The sequence below is a fragment of the Gadus morhua genome, chromosome 18, assembly GCF_902167405.1.
Source record: "Gadus morhua chromosome 18, gadMor3.0, whole genome shotgun sequence".
Classification (NCBI taxonomy): Eukaryota; Metazoa; Chordata; class Actinopteri; order Gadiformes; family Gadidae; genus Gadus; species Gadus morhua.
This window is the reverse complement of record NC_044065.1, coordinates 5,606,427-5,631,983: the sequence shown is the minus strand read 5'-3', so window position 1 is coordinate 5,631,983 and position 25,557 is coordinate 5,606,427. Positions and strand designations below refer to the sequence as shown.

Genomic DNA, 25,557 nt, shown 5'->3' with positions numbered 1-25,557 from the left:
ATCCCCGCTAGTTATCCCCGTCGTGGACGGCCCGTCGGGAGTAGGGTTACACCGCCCGATGCCCTTGAAGCAACTTTTGGCGCAAGACTTTATCGTAAATCTCCCCCCTATTGGGGCCCCCCCGGGCTGGGGGCCGGAGACGTGTTCTGGCTGCCAGTTCCTGCGAGCGCTGTGGACGTTGTGGGGGGGGGGGGGGGGGGGGGGGGTGGCAGGGCTGGGTATTGTTTGCCGTTTCTCTTTCTGATGAATTGCTGCTACTAGCCCGATTGGAAGCTTTATATAAAGGGGGCGGAAGTGTTGTTATGGCGATACAAAGCCTGAAGCAAAACCCTGTATGAGAATTGTGGCAGGGGGGGGGGGTGGGGGGGTAACATGGCGATGCTGCTTCTTGGAAATTAACAAAACCAATTTTTTTTTTCCATTTGAAAGTCATTTTAAAATCCTCTTTCCTTTTGATTAGAAATTGTTTCTTGGAAAAAGCTAGAAAACATCCCGTCTTAAATCAGATTAAGAATGTTAAAATAAAGCCCCCACCCCACATACACGCTGACCCTAACCCTGCTCTGTACTATTGGAAGGCCCTGGTTGAGGTCAGAGGTCAGGGGTGGCCCCTACACCACCCCCCCCCCCCCACCCTCCTCTCCACTGATTGGCTCCCGTTAGAGACGTCTTCACTGTAGAGAGAGAGTTGATGTTGGCTGGCTGGTTATATTGAGTTGGAAGTATTTCATTTATTTACTACTTTCTATGACTGTGAGGTGCAACATTTAGGGGTCAACTGAATGCGGTCTGCAAAAATCATAAGGCCTTAAATGAGTTGAAACAAAGATGCTTCTATCTGGCTGAAGTTCGAATATTCCTGTACATTTTAAAAATGACTGACTGTTGTGTGTATTGAAATAATTTCCGGGAAGAAAACAAACAGATTTTTTTTTTTTTAGTTTGTTTGATATTTTGGAAAAAATAGGAAAGGCTGAAAACAATAACTCAGCGAGCAACATTGTCCTCAAATCTCATCTTCCTCATCTTGGATGAATGACCACCTTTCTTCCCTATATTGTGGGTAAATATGACTTGATAAAGTCAACATATTTAGGAGGGATGTTAAAATATTCTTTATTAATAGCATTAATATTTTCTTTTGGAGAAACGGTATCCTGAACATTGGTAATTGTGCTTTGCCGGTACAGTGATAGGCTGCGCTGTCGTGTTCTCTCAAAGTCTGTGAATCTCAAGTGTCCATAAGTAGAGTATAAATAAGGTTGAGAAAGTCGCAGGAATCGGTAAACAATTAAATCGTACTCCGTTATAATTCAGCTAGAAAAATATATGCAAGTAGATAGATGGGAAACCGTTGTATTTTTTTCTTCACTCCTTTACGATTCCCAGAAGAGCTGCGTTAGTATAATCCCACTCTCCTCTCGTGGAAAGTCCTAAGTTTTAAAACATCCGCGAAACACGTGTGTTACTTTTTTTATTTTCTCCGTAAGCGTCCCAAAATCCAATTCCAAATCCCCCCCCCACGTTCCCGGCCGACTCCCCGGGTTGCCTCCAGGTCCCGGTGTATTCCATCCCGATCCTCCTCCCGTATCACAGCAGAGCAGCTCTGCAGTGGCACCACAAAAGGGAACAAGAGGAGAGGAACCATCCCGGACGTCACCGACAGGTGTACTCTCCCAGCGGGGGTCCGGGGAACGTCCCCACTGCCGGTCAGGACAGGTGTAATCACCCTGTTGGGAGGGTGGGGGGGGGGGGGGGGGGCGTCGACTCTGTGGACCGAAGCGCGGTCTTCTTTTAACTCTTCTTCTGCATCCGGGGTTCAAAGGAACCAAAGTTTCCAGCGCGGGTGCTTCTTGGAGTCGGCTTTGGACTTGCGTTTGGGCGTGGAGGTGAAGGCCTCCTGGGGGTAAGGCAGCGGGGGGAATCCAGACTCCTCGGGGGGGCACAGCCTCTTCATTAGAGGCTGCAGCTTGTCCTCCTGCTGTTTGAAGTCCAGCTCCACACTGCAGGAGAGGGAGGGGGGGAGGGAGACAGAGGGGGGGGGGGAGGGAGGGAGGGGGGGGAGAGGAGGGACGGGGGGAGAGAGACGGGGGGAAGAGGGAGATGGGGGGAGAGATGGGGAGAGGGAGAGGGGAGTAGAAGGGGGTGGAGAGAGAGAGAGAGAGAGAAAGTGAACATGAGAAGCAGACCTAGACAAAGCTATAACTTGGCAAATGTTAGTATTGCCGGATTGTAAAGAGTAAAACTGGAAATCCATTGAAAGACACAAGGCATGGAAACACATTTCTTTCAGCACGACACACCACATTATTGTTTTGTGTTACTACTGCAATATGGTACAACACCCCACTCCATCTCTCCAGTTCTTTATGCATACAAAGGTGGGAGTGCATTGAGCCTTCCCTGACTTAAGGTTCCCTCGGTCGCTCGCACAGTAGCAGAGTACATCCCGGATCTACTTTAGTGTCTCTGCTGCATCCACCTCCTCCTTCACTTCCCGGGGAAGAGAAGACCCTCAGCAGTTTTATCCTGGAGAATACTGGGTCACTGGGAGACAGGTGTGCAGAGAATACCCTCCGAAATGATCTCCGGCACAGAGTTTCTTTGTTAACCCCCACTGGGCCACAAAAATCAGCAAGACACAGAAAAAGAAACGTACACAACATGTCTGCTTTAAAACACGCTTCTCCGAGGGTGTGTTTAAGGAGTTTATCTGTGCGGGGCGTCCTCTACATGTTGTGTAATCCCGCGGGAACCCGTTCTCCGACGGCTAGCTTCAGCTAAGTGAAACTCCGATTAGCTCCGCCTTGCTAAGTGTTGCGCAGCGCTAATCTGCCAGAGCCTCCTCCCCCCCCCCCCCCCCCCCTCTCTCAGCGCCGCGAGCAGATGCCGCTCGCTTATCGGTGAGGGAGCCCGGATCCGGGTCAGAAAGTCCCAGCATGCCTTGTCTAGACTGACTCCCACCGCGGGGGCAGTGTTGTTAACAACACACAGTGTGTGTTGTTAACCACTGTAAGGGATTAGGGCCCCTTTGAGTTGGAAGCCCCGCCTCCTGTGATGTCACCGTAGTTGGCAGGTCTATTGCTGAGTGGCGTTTATATATTTCACTCCCACTTTGTTGTATATTTTTTAGAGCTGTCAGTTAAACGCGTTATTAACGGCGTTAACGCAAACCAAATTTAACGGCGTTAAAGAAATTATCGCGCGATTAACGCAATTATTTTATAAAAAAAAAAAAAAACTTTTTTTTTTTTCTTTGCCTCAAAACAAAGAAGCAGTAGCCTGACTGCTATGCTCAAATGACATTTGTTCAAAGCAGTCGTTTAATTGCACTATAGGCTCTTTTTTTGTATCGTCCTGTTTTGATCAGTATATGCCAATGTTGTTATCAATAAAAAATCATTTGCACAAGGCAAGCCGATGCAATTCACCATGTTGATAAGCGAATTAAAATGAGCAGAATTATGGGACAAAAAAATCAAGGGATATTTAGCATAGAAAAATAATTTGTGATTAATCGCGATTAATCGTGAGTTAACTATGACATTAATGCGATTAATCACGATTAAATATTTTAATCGTTTGACTGCTCTAATATTTTTCTATATTTGGGTTTAAAGAGCACCTGTTATGCTTTTTTGACTTTTATGACCTATAAACGTTGTTATAATAATTTCTAATCATGTTTAACCATACTAAAGTGTCAAATAATGAAGTACAGGCATTTAGACGTATTCCCTGCTGACCGTCTGGGGTCGCTGTGCAGAGCCCTAAACACTCGGGATGCCGGTCGCCGTTCACTCGTTAACATTTCCGGGATTTATCTACGTTGAACAATCCAGATTTTCCATGTATGGTAATGCTGCGACATGCTCTTCCGGAAGGTAACCAATCACAACGGAGTGGGGTTGGCAGGAGGGGGGCGAGGGGGAGGAGATGGTCGAAGCAGAGTGTTGACAGAGAATGCTGAAAGTGCCCAGATGAGAGTTTCCCGAAAATCGACATAATTTTTTGCGCTGTGATTCGTGTCAGGTTGCTCTATAGGAGTCATTAATAAGAAATTAAGACCTGAAAAGTAGTATAATAGGAGATCTTAAAGACGTTTTTTATTATTTTGCTGGCGGACATCCTGATTAGTTTGCCCTTTAGTGCTGAAAACAAGGAGTGTGATTCGAGCACACTCGTCAAAAACGGGTGGGTTGCAACCGTAGAAGGACTTCATTGTGGACGGTGTCGCTATGCGTCTCAGGCCACTGGTCTGAAGCGCCCCATCTGCGCTTTAATTAAAATCAGCCGGCAATTTTGCAATCAAACTTTTAAAATGTGTATTATGTAAATCTAAGCGTGCACATTTGATTGGAGAAGAAGAAAACTTCAATCAGGGCGCTAAAGACCGAGTCGACCTCAGAGTGCTGGATGCCGAACTCAACCGCTCAGCACTTTGCTCTTCCTGTACTTTGCACAGCGTGCAGAATGCTGCAGCTATTTGCAATTAATCAGGCAATGCGGTCCGTTCATTAGACCGGCACAAATGTTGTCCTATATCTTAAAGGAATTTGCATGACTGTGCGTGTGTGTCTGTGTGGGCGTGTGTTTGTTGCTGTCCTGTTAATCTTACAATGTGTGTCTCCGCGGATGACAAAGTTTGTGAGTTCAAACTGCTTATAAACATTAACAGCAAAACGTCTTCTTAGCACATCCCAAGAAAATCTGTGTTGGCATCTTCAAAGTTAAGAATTAATATCAGCACTTGCATTGAAAGGAGCGAATCTCTGAAAAGGTATAACCTTAAAAATAGATTACCTTACCTCGATCGATTTCTCTGAGCAAGGACATTTTTAAGTATGTGACAGCATGATTAGAGAAATAGTTAATGCCATCATGTACTCCCACTTTCACCACTTTCACATCTTCCCAGGGGTCGGTATGGTATCAAGTCTAGCCCCAGTGGCTTTGTTCACAAAAGGTTCAACTTTGAGGTCAAAGGTCATGCAGACATATGGCCCCCCTTAGCTCGCTGGACTTCAAAGCTTCCACGCAAGGGAAGGGCTAATGTACTCCCAAACCCGAGTTTGTACAACGAGAGAATATCACCAATGCTGCTCAGTCCCTAGTAACCTGCTCCTTTTATTTCAATTACCCCTTTTCCCTGACAAATACTACAGCGATAAAACAACCTTGTCAGTCAATGCATCCTTACGAGGAAGTATTCGTAACCAGCTACACAATCATATAATCTCCTCATCCAGATATGGTAGAGGTCTATAATGAAACACACACTCACACACCTGCCCTCCATCAGGTTTGTCACATGCGTTGGTTCGAAGCCACAGGCTACACGGCGTCGTTGCTTCTCTTACACCCCATGCTAGCCCCCTGAGCCTGTGTTTAAGGCACCGTTCTGCCTACGTTTGTCTCACTCGCATAAACAGACTGATTACTGTCACTCTTCACAATCCCTAAATACACACACTGTCACTCCAGCAGTCAGCAATTACCAGGTGTACACATGCACAAGCTGTGTGCTATCTGTCACCCTGTCACCCCTAATGGTGAATGATGAATGACTTTAGGGGTTTGACAGAAAACTTCCCATAATGCATCGCTTGGCGTCCGTTTCAGAAGCGCATCACAAGCAGTTTGGCGCATGTTAGGCAGCCCATGGAACCGTGTGTGTGTGTGTCTGTGTCTGTGTTGTATCTGGAGTCTGTATCTGGTCTACTTTTACCTGGAGAGGTAATGTTAACGCTGTTGGCATTTTTCTACCCTTTCGCCTGGGACTCGAAAAGGGCAAGGAGTCTGGAGGCCGGAGTGGTGCCGGTACACAGCCTGTTCAGCACTTTAGGACTCTGAGACTCTTTAACTGGCCAATCCCACTGCTTTTCTCTGTCGTTCCCACCTACTGCTTCTCCTCCACTCCACCTGCCTCACGTTTTGGATCTCATAGTGAGAGCCAATCAAACTTTACCTTTTGAACCATGTACGGCACTTTGGCCTCTGAAAACTGTGTTTAAATGTGCCTTATAAATCCATTTTACTTAGTTACTGTAAGTCTGCAGAGGTGATTGATCTCATCCTTAACGCGTTCATCGCTGTTTTCCAGTGCGATGGCTCTTGTTGCTTCATGTAACGCTGGGTGTTTTAGCACACCTCACCTTGTGATTCTCAACCGCTCCGGGCCTGGCGGGAGAACAATGTGTTCTCTCAACAGGCTTCCTGGCAGTGTCTCTGTCAGGTCACAGCTTAACACTGTGCCCTTGAAACCTTTACTTTTTTTGCCCCTCATTTTAGCTTAGCCTGTTCAGTTTTACGTATACATTTGCAGGATCTTTTTCTGGTATAATCTGCTCATGTGGTTCTCTGAGGTTGTACGTCTATTGGGCATATTAGCCCTCCCACCTTCCCCCTCCCCACCTCTTGTGTTCATTCGCCTGAAGGGGAGCAGTGAGGAGACCTCCACGGATGGATGGGCCTGGAACCTCTTAGACCGGTGGGGTTATTTAGGGACACACACACTCATCCCTGGATGTGTGTGTGTGTGTGTGTGCTGCTGGAGACTTGATCCAGGAACTGTTGTCGTGTCCAAAGCACCCACAGTCCAAATTTCCATTTTATGTAGCGCATCCCAGAAAAAAATGAAATCATATCGTACCAGCAGAGCAAAGCAGGCAGAGCGCGAGTGTGGCAGATTTTGTAAATGGGACAAGAGGATGCGTTAAAAGGGTTCTGGGTGCTGGTGGTCCGTAGCCATCTCCCTGTCTGCGCTTATCACAGGCTTTTGCCGACCTGCATTTGTTGTTGTGGCGTGGCAGTCGTTTAGTGTGTTGCGTTGCTACAACTGTACACGGGTCGAATTCGGACTCTGGCTAACTGCACGGATCGCTCCATGTCGATCCCACACTGCTAGCCCCCCGCCTGCACACAAACCCTGTTTCTGTTTGCTGTGTGTGGAATAACACGTGCGATTGGCCCTCCCCAAAACACAGGCTGTGTCACCGCAGCAGGGGCTGGCTTCATGGAGATCCCTGTAATTAGATTGATATTTAATCTACCCTGCCCGGGTGAATGAGACGGCTATATCAGACTCTGTGTCCAATCGTCACGATTTACCGCAGCAGGCGAGCGGTGACTGAGGGCCCGGTCAATGGGACTGGAATTCTGCCCCTTCTGTCGAGTGTAAAAAAAAAAAAATCCCCTGGCAGGCTGAAGGTGTCAAATGGGAGTCTGCCTTCGTGGGTTGAGGTTCTGTTTCCCCTCCATTTTATTCTGCAGGTGACAGCAGTTCAGTTCCAAGCCGCCTTTGAATCCCTTTTGCATTGCTATTTTCAGCGCTTTCCCCCAGCTGTTTTATTCCTGCCTTGTGTTCACGTAAGTCTTTTTTGAAACACTTGGTGTCATGCCCGGGTGGGACTGTGAGATCTGCCCGGGACTACAGTATGTGGTGATAGACTTCCTTGTCGCTGATGGCTCACCCCAGAAAGCTCACCTTGGTTTTAGAGTAGTCGTTACACCGTGGGACACTGTGCACTCTACAAACTACTAAACATGTCTCCTCTCGGCAACACAACACCGCCCTCAGTGGAGTCTGCCGCAGTATGTCAAGAGACTACTGAGCGTGACATCCTCACTCGAGGAAAGGAAATGGAAAATCAAAAACATGGTACTCGTAGACAACTCTGCTGTACTTTGGGTTTTTACCTATACTCTCTTTTGGGGCTGTGACTTGTGCTAACAGACTCTTGTCAGCTGTCTTGGGCTTCACACAGGCAGCGGTGTCGAGTCAGCTGCTCTACACAGCCAGGCCTTATTAACACTAGCCCAGCGAGTGACTGCATAAAAGCGCAATCTAGCTAGCTTAGAGCTCTGAAATACGCCCAATGCTGTCCTATAGAGGCCTTGGTCTCTGTCACATTCTTAAGCTAGTCAGTCCTGCAAACTGTGGACAATTCCCAGGGAGATGGCATATCCTTTCCACTATGATAATAGGAGTAAAAAGCAGGCACATAATACATGTTCAGCAACTGATTGAACCTAGCTAAAAGATGTAGTCCCGGTCGCTTGTTCTTTAGCTAGTCTTTGAGTACCATCTCTCTTTCAGGGCAACAGAAGTAACCAGACAGAACCTCCTTAGACCAGGGGGTTGTTTATCTCTGGTTGCATAATGCAATGTTATATAATGCAGCCTCAAAAGTCTTTCTGCCACCTCCTGAAAACAAACTCTCTTCATCCCCCCCCCCCCCATAGTCCCCAAAACGTTGTAAAAACACCCCTCTGAACAAGATGTGCTGCAGTGCGACTCTCAGACTAGGCTGCATCTCCATCCTGGTTCTACTGAATTGTATTTCATATAAAAGACAAGTTCTTCCTCCCCTTCGCGCCACCCAAGGCCTCACGGGGACATCTGTGGATATGTAAAGCCCTGACACATTTCTGTCCGGGCCACTACTCCCACGATGGCTGTAGGAGCAAAGCAAATGGACCCCAGTACCGTCCGTTTAGCTGTCAGCAGCTCATTGTAGTGATAGCCAGAGGCTTAACTAGTATTGTGAACAGTAAGCAGATTGTGCTATGGTTCCTTTCCCATTGGAGTGCGGGGTACAAAATGCCAACAGAGTGGTACAGCAGTGGAAACCATCTCTTTGATTTCCCCCTCCCTGGATCTTTTTCCTTTCTGTTGATTTCTCCCTTGTGCAAATTTGTCCACCGGCAAAGAGTCAATCCGGGGTCGTGCATTGTTGGGTTTGAGAATCATCACTAGAGAATCAGACCCCTACGATGCCCCGTCACGTGCTGGAAACACTGTCCCCTGAACTGACCCCGACTTTACTCTCTCTCTCTATCTCCCCCACTCTCTATCTCCCTCTCTCCCTTTGTACTGGCTGACCCTCTAAGGTTGATGCAGTGCTAAATTGCCTCATTCCAGTGATTTTACGTTTGGTTGCACCGCTGTTCCCTGCAGCAGCATAGTGGCGTTATACTACAAGTGTTGGGCGGGTCAGATCCATCTCTCTCGGCCCCCAGAGAGGGCTCATGCTGATAGACGTCTCCCTCTCTCTGTATGTTTTCTAACAGGTTACACGCACACCACTCAGCCTTGAAGGAAACAGTAGTCGACAACATTTTATTCATCATCTTAAAGGAAAAGACTCGGGCCACTAACCTGTAAATAATGCATGCGCTGTTGCGACACGTGTCGCAGTTTGCTGTGTCCTGTCCCGTTCGATAAGAGAGGCTGTGGAGGAGATAAGAGTCATGAATGAGTAATTACCATGCATTTGATGCCCATTATATCCCCTCAACCCCTGCCACCATCGCCCCTCATCACAGGCCTTATCCACGTAGCAGCCATGGGTCTGGGCAGCTAACTGTTCCATCGCTCAGTTCCCCACCCAGCTAGCGTTCAGAGCAAGGATGGTTGATGGTTGATGGGTAGTAAAGGCCGATTCCCTGGTTGCTGGGCAGCCCTGCGTCTGCAGACCTTCAGAGTGGACTCTCAGAGTGGACCTTCAGAGTGGACCTTGCCTGAATGTAGGGAACTTCTGACAGCTATTGACTATGGTTAACTAGTACAACGCGGGTAGTACAAGAGAGAGGAGGAATGCCTAATCAAGTGACACACTCTGAAGTCCCTGTTGTTGTGCTACCCGCTGAAGTCCTTACTCACAAATATTTAAGTGAATACTCACTCGGTGCCCCAGATATCATTTTCACTGTTGGAGTTATGACTGCCAGAAAAAGAATTGGCTGAGAGAGTCCCAGCATATAGATTCATACACCAGATGGACTGCCAACGCGGCTACATCCGTTCTAATTAGAATTGAGCTGAACCGTTTATCGTGTTGTTGCTTCTCTCCACACAGGAGCGCTTGTCAGTATTACCGCTCGGTTCATATTTCATGACCTTGAAACAAGACGGACTGTTTAATGAGACTCTGCCGGAGTTAATGTGCTTTTCGTCCAGCCCCACGAGAAGATTGGCTGTTGCTGCTTAACGACAGCCGTTGTGAGAAACGGCGTTAGATTGTTATTGACATCGTTCTAAATGGGTCTTTTATTTTATTACAGCCTTTATTCTCGGCTGTCCCCGGAATATGTGTTGTTATGACCCCTTCTACGCCAGGGACCACTTAAGGCGTGGAGATGCCCATAAAGGGAAAGTATTTGGTTACATGCGCCAACGGCTGCCTCGATTGGATTAGCCTGTGGTTTTGTCACGATAGATCACCAGTAATTACCTTGAACATACGGTGGGCTCCCATCACTGAACACACGGAGCAGAAATCAATGCTGCGCTAGTTGGCTTTTATAGCCCTGACCCCCGTTTAGGGCTCTCTTCTCTTAGCCGACGCACCGAGGTGATGCCTGTAAAAGCAGGCAATCACCGGCTGGTAACATTCCGCCGAAACACGCGTTGTGTATCGAAACTGCCGTCCCAAAATTGCGCGTATTTAAAAAGCCCAGACTTGAGTGCACCGCTTTCCCTCAAAATCAGGCCTACTGTTCTCCACAACGACGGCGTTACAGAGTCTGAACACGGTGTATCGTTCAGACGAGCCGAGGTTGACCTTCAGCAAACAGCCTCCAGTCCCGCCCACAGCAGCGTTGGCTTAAGTGTATAGAGTCGTTGTTCGACGCCTTCCTTTGTTCCCCCCTCTGAATCCACTTTCCCGGAGGACCTTGCGAACCCGCTACGTCGCTCAGGTTCAGGGAGTTTTAATAAGTATGTTTTTTTCACAGTAGCTAGTCTACACAGTGCCGACTTTAAAAACTCTTTAACAGACTCTCTTTTAGAGTTGATGTCTCTGGCCGTGACGCATGCGCCTCTGCACCTCAGCGCTTCCTGAGGTGAAGGACGAGGGGCGCGGGGCGATGCGGACTGGGGACAGGGCTCTGTGTGGTTAATGGGTCTGCTGGGGCCCAGTGGAGCCCCGTACAGGGTACCACGTGGGATGTGTTGAAGCAGAGGGCAAGGTCATCCCCACTCGCACGCGTTCACGCCCAGATGGGCGGATCAATAGTCTCTGATGGTCTGGTTCACCTTCGTGATCGCTCGCTCTCTCGCTTCTGTCTCACTCTCTAATGTGCTGTCTCTCTCTCTCTTGCAATCACGCTCTCTTTATGTCTCACTCTCCTATTCTCTCTATCTCTCTCTCGCTCTCGGTCTCGCGCTCGCTGTCTCTCTCTCTCTCTCTCATCTCATTTGGGACGTTAGCAATTTAGCAATATCTTCTCATGTCCCCCGCCTGCTACAAAGGTCACCCCCCTCTCCCTCCTGCTACAAGGTGAGCCCCATAGGTCAGCTCCCCTCCCACCTGCTACAAGGTGAGCCCCCCATAGATAATCTCCCCTCCCACCTGCTACAAGGTGAGCTCTCTTATAGGTCAGCTCCAGGTGGGGCTCTAAAGACACCGTCACATGCACCTGCGTACTCACTCACGCATCAGAATAGAAAAACCGACATGTGTATTTCTATATTTATATGTATGAGGGCGGACCCTGTGACTGTGCTTAATGGGGGCCGGCGGCCGACATGGGCTGATGACACAGCGAAAGTGTTCCCCTGCGGCCCTTTGTCTGAGAGCGTGCCCAGCGGCCCCAGAGGCTGCGGCTGCCTCGCTACGCAAATAATGACCTCCACGCAGCAGAGGGGAGGGAGGGAGGCGGGGGGGGAGGGAGGCAGAGGGGAGGGAGGGAGGGAGGAGATGGAGGGTGTGTACGTGTTTGTGTGAGTGGTGGCTCGCGATTTTCTCTCTAGATCTTCATCGTGTGTGTGTGTGTGTGTGTGTGTGTGTGTGTGTGTGTGTGTGTGTGTGTGTGTGTGTGTGTGTGTGTGTGTGTGTGTGTGTGTGTGTGTGTGTGTGTGTGTGTGTGTGTGTGTGTGTGGATTCAGGATGGAGCCTTGCCCAGGCCCCAAGGGGTTCCGTAAGGAGACAACATCTTTCCTCAGATCCCGTTCATGTCCTCTAACCTCCTCTGTCCTCTGGCAGACTGCCTGGCCCTGATTACCTCACATGGAAATAGTAGGGTGGCTCTGTAATTATACAATAAGCTAATAGCCATACCAAGAGCTCTCGCGCTCGCTCTCTCTCTCTCGCTCTCTCTCTTTGTCTCTGTGTTCATGTTCTCTGCTTCTCTCCTGCACTACACCATCTTGCTGACGGAGGAAGAGAAGCTTCCAGATGTATCTCCTAATGAAGCACCTCTGATTATGGCCTTGTGATGCGAATCTTCCTCCATCGTTAATACCTGTCATCCTATCCTTATGTGAAGTACATTTATGTGATGACAGGATGTTAAAGCTACGCTAGGCAATTTTTCTAAGAAGCATATTTTGTCAATGCGCTAAAATTCTCTTTGCAACCCAGACAGCATTCCATAAATCAAAATATCTGACATAAAAAAGGAAGAAATCCAGTATCTATGGCTGCAGCAAGCCCCTCTATAAATCCCTCCAATTATTGCATTCAGCCTGAATTAAATGATTGGGTGGCGCACCTGTCAGTCTAATACATTATAATGGTTCCTTGAGTCTTGCTCAAAGCTAGCCAGACCTAGTGCTGGGGTTCGCCTTGAAGGGCCGACTGAAGGGTGGGGTGGGATTTTTTCGGATGAATACTTAAAAAATCACTCTGACTAGTTTCTCAGAGTTGCGTACCCTAGCTGTAATACCGACCAACCCTAGCCCATAGCCAACGTGTAGGCCCCCATGGTAGCTGAACCCTGGCTCTAGCTCACATTTTGTGCCGTTGAGTGTACACACATCGTGCCAGCCCCTGTTCGCTAACAAGAGAAATGGATGTCATGAGGCAGGAGCAGTGACGCAACAGATGTAATCCCCCGCCGTCCGCGGGCTCCGCTATTTGTCAGTCCGGTGACGTTTGAGCGAGGGTCGAGGAACGGTAATGTAGTGTGACAGAGGCGACAATAGAATTCCTCCCTACCTCACTGACTGAAGCAATGTATAAATATGAGCATTAGTGTTCTGAACCTCCTGGAAATGGAAAGGCACCATTGAACTGAGGTGGATTACAAGAGGCTTATATAATGCTCAGGGACTTTTAGAAGGGTTAGACGTGTAAGGTGGTGATGTGTCTCGAGTGATGGACCACAGATACCTTTAATGGGCTTCTAATTACGACATCCAGGTCATCAAGGTGTGCAGTAAGCATTAGGAAATGTGTTGGGTTTGGACATCTGTTCTCCCTGTTTTACGAGCCTCTGTCGTTCCAAGACTGAGATAGTTTGCTGACTTACTTTCTGAAATGTTGCTGACAAGACTTTGGGGCGGTGTGTAGTGTATTCAGCCCTGTGTGAAGTGTGAGGGTTCTTTGTTTTCAGATCCTGTTGTCCATCACTTTAAGTGTTCCCTTTAATCGCTCTAATCCTCTTCATCGTTCATTCCTGCCACATTGCTCGTGATTAAATCAGGCATGACGAGGCTGACTCTCGCTTCCTTTCTCTCTGGCTCTCTCTTTTTTTTCTTCATCTCTTGTTTCTACACCACTCGTATATGTAGAAACACATATGAGACGCCCATCTCTCCTCTCCTATCCTGCCTCTCTCCTCCTCATCCTCCTTCTGCCTCCCTCCTCCTCTTCTCCTTCCCCTCCTCCTCTTCTCCTTCCTCTCCTGTCCTCCTCCCATTCGATTAGAGTAATCAGCCAGTCCCCAGGTATAAAAGTGACCACCTAGGCAGATAGAGAGCCTCTACACTAGAAGAGGATCATGTTATAAATTGTACCGTTTTCTTTTTCCCCAAACCCGTGAGCCAAACACTTATATTCACCACTGGATCCCGACATTTTGTGCCAGCTTGGTATACCTTGGATAATGGCTGGACAAGAGTGTGTGTGTACGTGTGTTTGTGTTTGTGTCTTTTTGTGTCTGTGTTTGTGTGTCCGCATTGTTTGAGAGACACAGATGAAGTTTGGGGGGATCACTCAACAAATTGGCTATTTAGTTTGCCACCGCCTTTGTAATGACAAATCTCTATTCCTGCCCGCTACGTGCTTCTTTCCCTAGTCTCTTTTCATAAACTCAATTTCTGTCAGCAAGCAAATCGCTTTCACAAAGTTGTTACATGGTCTCCACATATCTACATTGTATTGCTCCCACGCGGGAGTCCAAGGCGTTCTAACCAAAGGAGCTGCGACTCAGACTATTCCAGTCTTCTTTCAAATCGCTACAGTTGTTTCCTGAGCAGTTCTCTCTAAACGTCTTGATACCACATTTAATTCAGACAAACAAGAAAATTAAGGTCAAATAAATTAATATTTGAGTAGTTAGTTTAATGCGTTGAGCGATGCAGAGTCCACAATGGATCGTGGTCTTTTTGAAACGCAGACAGCATAGATGCGAAACGGAGCGATTGTCTTGTCCCCGTCCATCTCTACAGGAAATCTGTTAATTTGTGCTACTCTAAATCTGAACTCTTTTATGTACGCCATTAGCTACCCTTGGAACGAGCTCACTCTCCTCAAACCACGACTGTATTCATAATTGATGCTTCTTGCACTTAGTGAGCACTCGTTATCAGGTAAATATCACGAAGGGAACTGCAGACCAGGAGAAAAATAAGGAGAAATCACCCTCATTTCGCTTTAAAGTCACTTGCATTTCAGTTCAAAGACACTTGCTTTTCACTTTGAAGTCACTTGCATTTCATTTTAAAGTAAACTTGCATTTCAGTTCAGACACTTGCATTTCACTTTAAAGTCACTTGCTTTCCACTTTAAAGTCACTTGCATTTCACTTTAAAGTAAACTTGGATTTCACCTTAAAGTCACTTGGATTTTCCAAAGCAGAAGACTCACCCTTCTCTGTGGGCCTCGCCCTTCTCCAGCTCCTGGATGACCCCCAGCAGCACCTTGATGGTCTCCTGACTGGAGCTGATCATGTTCTCCATGACCTGCAGCTGTGCTTTAACATCCCCGTCTTTAGTCACTGGCACTATCTGCTTACACGCCTCCGGCGACCCCGGACCCAGCGCCATCGCTCCCCCGGGCCCCCCCGCGCCGCACGGGGACAGGAGAGGCGGGCCCTCCGTGGCCCGTAGAGGCGGAGAGGGCGGCGGCTGCCTCGAGCACCCGGCCCCGGCCCCGGCTCGGGGCAGCGTCTGAGACTGCAGGCCGTTGAGCTGCAGGCCCTTCTTCCTCCTCACGGAGGGGCTGTCCAGACACTCCACCTGCGTGAGGGAGTTCCAGGTGAGGGGGCCCGTGACCCTGGACACCCTGTCCGGCAGGGTGCGGGCCGAGCCCTCCTCCACGTTCAGCAGCTGCCTCTTGGCCCCGCAGCCCGCCCCGTCCTCCCGCCGCTGCGGCCGGGGCCTGGGGTTCCCGGACGGGGGGACGCTGCAGAGCTGGTAGTCCCCGCCGCCGCCGCCCCCTGGTGGCGCGTCCGGGAGGGCGCTGACCTCCGCAGGGCAGCTCAGCAGCAGCGCGTCGGAGCACAGGGCCGCCGGCGCCCTGTGCTGCTCCACCGTGGCCACGCACTCGTTGGTGTGGAGCAGGGCCCGGGTCCGACGGACCCCACCCCGGCCGCACGCCGCCGCCGCCTCCTCCTCCTCCTCCTCGTCCAGCCCCCGTCCGGCGAGCGCCCGCGGCGGCTGCGGTGGCGCCCGCGGCGGCGGCACCACCTCCACCACCACGAAGCCGTTGTCGCGGGCCGTGTACGTCTCCACCGCCGCCGCGTGCTTGAAGGTGTGGCCCTTCTTGCGCTCGAAGGGGAAGGTCTGGTAGCGCTTGCGCAGGTCGGGCGAGGTCTGCACGCCCGTGCTGCGCGTGACGTTGGGGATGGAGCGGCGCGCCGGCACGGTCATGTACTTGCGGTGCGCCACTTTGTAGGACGAGGACTTGGCGGGCCGGCCCCCGGCCTGCAGGGCGGCGGCCTCGCGCTGCTGCTCGTTCTGCGCCTCGCAGATGTCCTTGAAGCGCACCTGCAGCGCCTTGTTCCGCTTCCGCACCGACTGCTGCTGCTGCTGGCCGGCGTCCAGTGGGTACTTCACCTCCAGGGCCAGCGAGGGGCCCGCAGAGGGGCCCGCCTCCGACTCGGACTCTGAGTGGTTGGTGAGCGCGTACTTGCCAGCCTCCTTGCTCACCATGGTTCCTGAGAGGGAAGGGATTGGGAGTCAAGGGGGAAAGGGGAGTGGGAGAGAGAAGGATAGAGAGGGAGGGGGAGAGAGGGGGGGGGGGGGATTGAGGGAGCGGTGGGAGAGGGAGGAAAGGGGGAGAGAAAGCGCCGGAGGTCGAGAGATGGAGAGGGAAGGGTGGAGAGAGGGAGAGAGGTAGGAAGGGAGGGAGGGGGGGACGGAGAGAGTGAGAGTTTTTTAATCGTTACGAACGACTGAGACAAAAGACTGCTCTGATGCCCCCTGCGGAGAACTTGAAGTGAAAAGGGGAAGAACGTCTTGTGTAATGGATGTAATTTACAGAGCTATTGTTGGATACCAACTATTATTAGCTGTGTATCACTCGTCAAAAATAATTATACAAAAAAAAAATACGGTTGTTAAAAAGTCTGAAATATGACCAAGGCACGATCACCACTTTAGGGCTACCAGAGGTTTTAATAAGACCTACACTGCAGGGCTTCTAGGTCTTAAGGCCTACCCTGCAGGACTACCAGGGGTATTAATGCAGCCTACACCACACTGCTACAAGGTGTTCTGCAAGGCCTACACTGCAGGGCTTCCAGGGGTTTTAGCATGGCCTACAAAAACTAATCTGTGCGGATTTCCATGAAGCTCCTCTAATCTCTCTCTGGCTCTGGCTCGCTCTCTCTCTCTGTCTGTGTAACCAATGACACCAATTTAGTCATGTTATTATTGGCAGTAAAAGCGCCTTACAGTCAGTGCTATTTGTGTGCAACCTCCCTTTATTTGTGATAAACGTTTCTGTTCAGTTGCTATCCTTATATGCACACACACCCACTGAAACGCACGTGCACACGCACAGACACACAAACAGGCAGAGGCCACGGTGGAACACAACAGAGTCCAGGTCTTACTTCCCTTCTTCTTTTTTCTGCAGTAAGAGAAGCTCATTCATCCTCCAGTCCATACTGGTGCCCCGTGCACCTTCCACTCTCTATTTAACACGAGGATCAGCACATGAAGTACATACAGGGCTCCCCTCCCCGCCCTAACACTTCAACACAGGCTGTAGATACTGGCTGTAAGCCATCCCCGTCGCATTGAGAATCTCTTCCCCCATCCCTCATGCGTCCCCTGCCTGCCCAGGTAGAGAGGCCTGCTGCCTGTGATAGCTGCTCCCCCAGCGACTGCATGCTAATTTTCAATGAGCCAGCGGTCCAGACCGGCGTGGAGATGCTGGATATGATATCGTCCTTATCACTCTCAGCGTGCTTGCACCGTCTGCTGACTGTCTGCAGAAAGTATCTCCCTTCCGCTACACCTCTGGTTTCACCTGCATGCGATCACACACACGCACACGGACACAGATACGCATGCACCCCAACACACACGCACACTCCTCTCCGCCCCAATTTAATCACGATCCACACCTGCTGTTTGTTATTTGATCAAAGAACAATCTGATATGAGATCCTTGTATACTAATGGCGAAAGAGTGATATACCAGGGGAGGAAGAGTGAATATATTAGGAGAGGAAGAGAGACTATACTAGGGGAGGAAGAGTGGCTATACTAGTGGAGGAAGAGTGGCTATACTAGTGGAGGAAGAGTGGCTATACGAGTGGAGGAAGAATTAATATATGAGGGGAGAAGATTGAATGTATAATTGGAGCAATAGTGCATTTACTATTTTAGGAATAGTGAATAAACTAGTGGAGGAATAGTGATTATGTGATTAGAGGCATAGTGCTGCGATGCTTCCTCTGATAAAGGGGTGCCCTGGGGGGTGCCATCACCTCTCTGTCTAATCTGTGGACGTTATTAACAGCGGCCCCGGATCTCCTCCCTGCCAACCGGCTCCTACGTACGGAGCTGTGTGCAGACTAGCCCATTCCACATGCACCTGGGCCGGCATCTGTGCTGCGGCTCCTCAGCTGCTGGGCGAGGTTCAAGGCCTAGGGGCCGCGGGGAGACGCTATATTAAAGCCTCTTCAAGTCCCTGCGGTGCCCAGCGATGGTTTGGACGCAGACTCGAACACAGCGGGAGGCTAGCATCGCTGCTCCGAGAGGGGGGGCCCGCCTGCTGAAACATGGGCTGCTGCTGCACTTTAATGTTCCGCACGACAACATAACACAAACGCCATTAGTCCTTGGCTGTTGTTTTTTAATGTTGGTACAAAGGAGGAGGAAGGCTGCATAATTAATGAAGAGCACAGCACAAGTCCGTGGGCAGCACGATACGGTCCACACAAGCACGTTTAAGTCGTTGGTGTTGCCGTCGGAGTATGCGCCGAACATGCTGCACAGCGCGCCGCTGTCAGATCTTCGGCGGAGGGGACTTAGGAGCAGAGTGTGCTTAATGATTAGAGGGTGACCCTTCCTCAGCCTCTAATGACTTGGTAGTTAAAGATTTAGGGGCTTATAATGTGAGCACATCACTGGGGCAAGCGTTTAATCACATTAGTGAAGGGACTCGTATGCTTTGTGACCCCCTCCCAAAGAAGACAAACACATAAATGTGTGGCAACTTTACGAATAGAATACTTACTTGGGTTACACACTTATTGTATGATGTACGTCTATGCACACAGAAATAGTACTGAGCATTGTGTAGCATCTTACCCTAGCTATCTTTGTCGTATACAGGGAATGGGTGAACCTAGCAATTGTTATTCCTTGGCACTGGGCCCTGAACATCGTTACTATACCGACAGAGATATATTGTTGTAGCTCTTTCTTCTAACAAATGTACTTATTGTAGGTCACTTTGGATAAAAGCTTCGGCTAAATTTGAAAATGTAAATGTCTTGCTGCCGGGAGTGAGCTAGGCTCTGCTATCGCCTCCCAAGGCAGAAGACATGTGTTGGCCTCTCCACTTTGATCCCTCCACTCCCCTTGCGGCCATCACACCCATCCAAAATTAATCCCCTTGCCTGCCTTCCCACTCTCCCAAATGAGGCCGGTGTTGACGGTGAGAGGTCTCGCTGAGTGTAATCAATTAAACATCGGCTCCCATCACGCCGAGCACAGGATGTTCCCTTCCCCGAGGCGAGGCGGCGGCCCTCCCAACACCAGGAGAAGGCCTCCTGCTTTGAGTTTAGCGCAGAACCCATGACATGCAGGATGTGAACACCGTGCAGCATCACTGCATCGCATCGGGCCGAGTGGAGAGGCTGAGCTGAGGCCTGGGCCGTACGTGTCCTCGTGTGTGACACTGCAAGGTGTGTCCGTTCCCTTCCGCACCACAGATGTCATTTTTCGCCAAACGTCATCCCTAAAACACCCAGGGGGCACCCGTTACGTAACCACCCACGGTGACTCATCACACCGGGACGGAACGCCCAGCCCGTGCCCGCCCTTGCCCTGTTTATAGGGGAGGTGGGGGGACTCAGTCAAGGGAACTGACCCACAAAACCGGAGAAAACGGCCAAAAACAACAGAAAAAATAAACTGTGCGTCACGCCATGATGTGATGACACCGTGGGCGGCCATGGTTTGCCCACATGCACCGCCACACGTTCTGCCCGTGTTAAGGGCCTGAGTCTGGGAATAGGGCGGGCGCAAAACACGTCCAGCCGTGGTTCTCTGCCTCACTCGCGGACAGGCCTTTCTGCCCGCTGCGGCCAGAAAGGCCTGCGTCTGGGGCTTGGGCCAGGCCAAACGCCGGTCCTGTCCGCAAAACCACAGAATAACCACCCAGACAAGAGTCAATCCCAGCCCCGCTACGTGGGTGACCGGAGAGGTTGCTGACCGCCACAGATGCCCACGCCCTCGCGGAGAGTTCCGCTGACGAATCGCCTGCTCTTCACCGAGGGCAGAGGACGGTGATTTCCTGACGCAGTTCACTATGGCCTCATTTGCATGAGTGCGTGAGGACTCTACTCGTGACGAGAGCACTCGTCACCGACCCTCCAAACGAGTGGACTGCTACTCGGTTTATCGTGTCTCGGTTCAAACCCAAGGTGTCGCGGTAGAGTCGGTGGTTCCGTGAGCTCATGTCGCCTGATTCAACCTCAGTCTGTTTGCGATGGAGACAGAGGAAGTTCAGTGTTCCTTGTTTAGTGCTGAGTTCAGGCTGTGTCGACTACCCCCTCCACTCTGCCACAGAGACGTCTATTAATAGGTCAATGAAAAACATCACGATTCAACGCCGTGGATATTCCGTAGACGTATCTGATCCCGCCGGCACCAAAGCTCGGCAGCCTCTGTGTGAACTTTTAAATGAGCAACTTTTTGCTAAAGTAATAACACATTTCTCAGTACCACTGGGAATCGTGCATCTTGGAAAGGCTTAATTTGAGAACTCCATGTCAGTCCCCCGTTTTGTTCGTTGAAAGAACTATGACATTTGAATGCTCACCATGAAATGTGTACGTCAAATCGGAGTTGGGCTGGATCAGAAAGCAAATTCATCAGAGATGTGTTGCGCTTTGAACACTGATGGTGAGAGGAAATGTGCTTGTTTATCTCAGCAGCAGAGCAGAATCGGCCTGAAGATTCCACTTCCAGTGTGAACTGCCCTACTCAAACTCTGTTCTAATCCGGATGCATCTACTCTACTTACATCTTATTCCACACTCTTGCTCACACACTACTACTCCCTCAAATGCCCCGGCCGGCCATAATCACACACGGCTCGTCTTGAAAAATACTTTAAATCATCTGTTACGAGCACGTAAAGCAGAGTCCTCAAGAGTGTGTCCGGGCAGAACATTATCCTTTGTAATTAATGTACAGCACCATCGGTCTTTCGTCACCAAAGAGCCATGGTGAACCACACAGGCTGGCTCATTAAGCACCAGGTAGGGTTCAGGGAACTCGCTGGAGGGCGCGCACCCAAAACCTCCTGCCTCCGAGTCCAACTCATTATAAAACGTGATGACTTGCAGATTTTGCTCTGAATAGAAGTTTCTCGTGCGACTTAAGATTACGAATATCAATTAGCATTTCTTAGTGTGCTTGACTGAAGCTCCGCTAGGCAGCAGGTCCCACCCAGGATGTCAAGTGCGGATCCATCCATTTGTTTGATAGTTTTTTCGCGTCATCTATATTCCACTTTGCATTATTGACATGAAATCACCAACCTTGGTCAACATTGCTTAAACAGTGCATGGGAATGGTAAATGGACTGCATTTATATAGCGCTTTTCTAAGCAGTGGCCACTGAAAGCGCTTTACAATATTGCCTCACATTCACCCATACGTGCACCAAAGGCTGTGTAAACCATGCAAGGCGACAGCCAGCCAGCTCGTCTGGAGCAGTTGGATTGAGGCGTCTGGCTCAGGGACACCTCGACACTCAGCTAGGAGGAGCCGGGGTTCGAACTAGCGACCTGACATTTACCAGCCAACCCCGTTTTATCTCCTGAGCCACATGCCGCCCAAAAGAAGGAACACATATTTGTTGTTGCATAAAATGGTGCAAAACAGTGTTTTGAACATCGTGCCTTACGTTATGGACGATTTCAGTCTGTTAACATGACACTGCAGTCGTCCGTTTAATGCCACTAATGTCCTCCAGGGAGCAGAGAGAGAGGGGTTTTGACCCAGGCAACGCGGGCATCACCCAGGCACCGGAGCGCTGTCGTCAGGATTCACAGGGTCACTCCTTCTCTTACTCACATTTTCTCTCTGAGCTGTAATGTCTGTCTCTGTCCGTCTGTCTCTCTATCGTTCTGTCTCTCTCGCGCTCTCTCTCTCTCTCCCTCTCTCGCTCTCTCATATGTTCTCTCTCACTCTACGCTTTCTTCTAGGCCACTTAAGTAGGCTGTGATTTCAAGAGGCGATGTGTAACTGGAGAAACCTCCTGCTACTGCGACTCCTCACAACTCAGACTGATCCCCCCGGCAGAGCGCTCGCGACACACATCCACGCACAAACACAGACGCACACACACGCCTTAACACCCACACGCTCAAATAAACAGTCCCGTGTCTGGTGGGAGGGAAGCGTGGAGAAAAGTGGCAGATTAGATGAAAGACTAAATATACTGCCTCCTTGGCTGCTCTTAGGAAAGCAAGAACGGAACAGAGGCAAGGTCATCTCTGAGGCCTGTGAAGTAAAGTAGATGTTTGGGTTGTGTAGGTGTGTGTGTGTGTGAGAGTACGACCTATGGAGAGGAATAGTTTCAGCTCCGTGAGCGGGTTGATACGACAGCTTCTGGGGAAAGTTTGCGTTTGACTCCTTTGGATTATCTTTAATGGTCTCTCTGCAGGATTGTAGACGTTTTATTTTTTCCTGACATTGTGTGTCCTTCTAGATGAACGTTCTAGAATGTGCTCTACTTTGAGGACGAAGTGATCGGATGGTGCCGCTGACATTTCAAAGAGGTTACCAAAACAAACAGGACATCTCCGAAAGCAAAGCATAATGCAGCGGATTGCCACTCAAACTCCCACCTTAAGAAGGCCTCCCCTTCTAGACGCAAAGCAATGCTCATTAAGGAGTGTCCCTGTTTCAGCTTTGATTTGAATCCTATGAGATTCAAAAAAGCCCTTTTTGGGCTGGGAGTCCTAGGAAGGGGGGGGGGGGGGGGGGGGGCTTTCATTAGCACATGAAAGGCCAATGCTGGCCTCATGCTCACAGACGTTTGTTTGGAGGGTGAGTGAGGGGCACCAGTAGCAGAACACCCAGGGGCCAACGGGGGCCCGTCGGGCTGAGCAGCCAGCCCCGACGCTCCTGGTCCCAGGTCCGGTTCACAGGACCTCACTAGACCTGTCCCAGCAAGGCTGTCCCCAAAGGGGGTGTGTGTGTGTGTGTGTGTGTGTGTGTGTGTGTGTGTGTGTGTGTGTGTGTGTGTGTGTGTGTTTATATAAACACCTGATGCAAGACGTTTAATGGCAGCTTTGTACACGGTGGCTGATGTCTGGGCGTGTGGGTGGGTGTCTGTGTTTGGGTGAGAGTTGTTTCTTCGTGATTTTGAGTGGAGTTGAAGTCTCCAAGGAGGGGCGGGGCCAGGTGAAGGGGGTGGGGCTATCTGTGATGGTGACGTGTGAGGTACGCATGACCTCGTGAGGACAATCAAAATCTGATCTCTGTATGTCTTTATCTGTCCCCTCTCTCTCTCTCTCTCTCTCTCTCTCTCTCTCTCTCTCTCTCTCTCTCTCTCTCTCTCTCTCTCTCTCTCTCTCTCTCTCTCTCTCTCTCTCTCCCTCCCATAATCTCGCTCTGACGATGGGATTAAACAGGAGAAGTGATGTACTCAACAAACACACACATTCACACGGGGACACATGCATCTGTGGTATGATCACCCCCCCCGCCCCCTCTGTCCTAATGAACGGCGAGCTCAGCTGGACACATTAATCTAGATTACTTCACAGCCAAGCCCCCCCCCCCCCCATCAGGGACCAACGCACTACCCTACTCGTCATTACGGATTCCGTGCGGTCAAAAACAGAATCTCTCTCTCTCTCTCTCTCTCTCTCTCTCTCTCTCTCTCTCTCTTCCCCCCCCCCCCCCCCCCCCCACTGGTCAGCGTGATGGGGGGGAGGATGGGCGAGCGAGTGGAGGAAGTGCAGCATCATGCAAGCGAGCGTGGTTTCAGCGAGGAGGTGAACCCCCCCCCCCCCGACAGCCGCGGTCAGCGCTCCACATAGCCGGGGGGGGCTTCCTCTCCGACTCCCCACAATCCCAAACGTGTATTTCAACTTTTTCGATCAAATCAATTCACCGCCACAAATCCCAGAACTCCGACCACGACAACACATTCCAGGGGGAGAGAATCCCAGCCCACGACTTAACGCGTGACATCCAATCAACGACGCCCCCTGCCTCCTCCCCCCCCCCCCCCCCCACTCCCCCACGGTCTGACCGCGTCCTGGCTCACCGCTCCGCTGGCCGGCCAGCGAGAGAGCGAGCCGGGGAGCGGATCGACGGAGCGGAGCGCGGCGCCGCCGAGAGCACTCACCTCAGACGCTGAATCACTGGTGCGAGGGGGGAGTCGGGAGCCCGGGTGCGCGGCCGTGCCGGTGTAAGTCCATTCCCCCAGGGGGGGCGAGTTGGGAGGAGGCTGAGCCCAGGCAGAAGTTGGGGGGGGGCAGACGGAGACGGCGGAGGCAGGGGGCGGAGGTGGAGGTGACGGAGGCACGCGGGCTGTGGCGGTAGTTCCCGGAGTTGTTGCACATCTGCTCGCAGCGATCCGCTCCCTTCAGTCGGCGGTGAAAGTCAACGCTACCCCGCTCTTCCTTTTTTTTTCTTTCTTCTTCTTCTGTTTTTGAACCACCCTCTCCTCTCCCTCTCCTCCACCCGCTCTTGATTTCCCCCTCCGTTCCTCCTCCTCCTCCTCCTTCTATCCAACGCTCTCGCTGTGTGGCGGGAGCCAGGTTCTCACTCCCCCGCTCTCTCTCTCTCTCTCTCTCTCTCTCCCCCCCCCTTCTCCTTATCGCTCATGCACGCGCACACACGTGCACCTCCCCCGAAGGCGGCTGATTCACATCCATGCCGCGGCTGATCTCGGGTCGACCGCGGCAACACGGCGGCGCGTGCAGAGCCGGTATCTCCCCCTCCCTGCGTCTGGCCGCTGCGATTGCGCTGGTGTCTCTCTCCCGTCCGTGCGGTCTCTCCACGCCGGCCAGTCCGTCTCCTCCGCTGAGTGTGTGTTTCTGATCCTGGTGGGGAGGGAGAGAGAGAGAGATGGGGGAGAGGCATGAGAAGGAGGGAGGGGGGAGAGAGGGATGGGAGGGAGGGGGGAAGTGGGAGAGAACGAGAGGGGAGAGTGAGAGAGGGAGGGAGAGAACGAGAGGGGAGAGTGAGAGAGGGAGGGAGAGAATGAGAGGGAGAGAGGGAGAGTGATAGAGAGGGAGGGAGAGAGGGAGGGATGGGAGATAGAGAGGGAGAGTGAGAGAGAGATGGGAGGTAGAGAGGGAGAGAATGAGAGGGGAGAGAGAGAGCTTGTGAGGAGGAGATTGAGAAGGGAGGGAACTAGAGAGAGAGAGAGAGAGAGAGATTAAAGTCTATATGAAGCTTTGACTGCTCTCGGCGTACACAGGGGTCATGAGTCCTTATGGCGGCAGCTGAGCCCACACCTCTTCACCCCTCAGCCCCGTTCCCCCCCCCCCCCCCCCGTCTCCCTGCTTCACCTGCCTCGTCAGTAGCTGTCATAGAGCTGAAGATGACCCCCGCCACCCCCCCACTGGTGACCCTCACCCTACCCTGACGGCTGTGTCACTTTGTGTGTGCCGGGAGTGTGTTGCTGTGTGCGTGGAGGGATGTGTGTGAACCGTGATCTGGTCCGTGGTCACAAGTTTATTGGAATGAATGGTTACTCGCATGGTTTGATTTGGAGTCTTCTCACCATCCTCTGGCCGGATCCCTCCTGAGAGTTTATCTTTATCTCTCCCTCCCATCCTTCTCCGTCTCTCTCTCCCTGACTCTCTCTCTATCCATCTTCATCTCTTTCCCTGTCTCTCTCTCTCTCTCTCTCCCTGTTTCTGTATCTCTCCCTTTCTCTCACTCTATCTCTCCCA

General features: G+C 50.9%; 2 protein-coding genes across 3 annotated transcripts in view; one reads left to right on the top strand and one right to left on the bottom strand.

Annotated features, from left to right (window-relative positions):
- The window catches only part of dock1 (dedicator of cytokinesis 1), a 189,843-nt gene that overhangs the window by 88,617 nt on the left and 75,669 nt on the right, over window positions 1-25,557 (top strand). The gene's annotated exons all lie outside the window — the stretch shown is intronic.
- Window positions 1,736-24,739, bottom strand: LOC115530830 (inhibitory synaptic factor 2A). The gene is made up of 4 exons (XM_030339628.1): window positions 24,000-24,739; window positions 14,814-16,104; window positions 9,161-9,232; window positions 1,736-2,003 (listed from the first exon to the last, which is right to left on the bottom strand). The coding sequence occupies exons 2-4, from the start codon at window positions 16,097-16,099 to the stop codon at window positions 1,820-1,822; spliced, it is 1,542 nt and encodes a 513-aa protein (XP_030195488.1). The 5' UTR covers window positions 16,100-16,104; window positions 24,000-24,739; the 3' UTR covers window positions 1,736-1,819.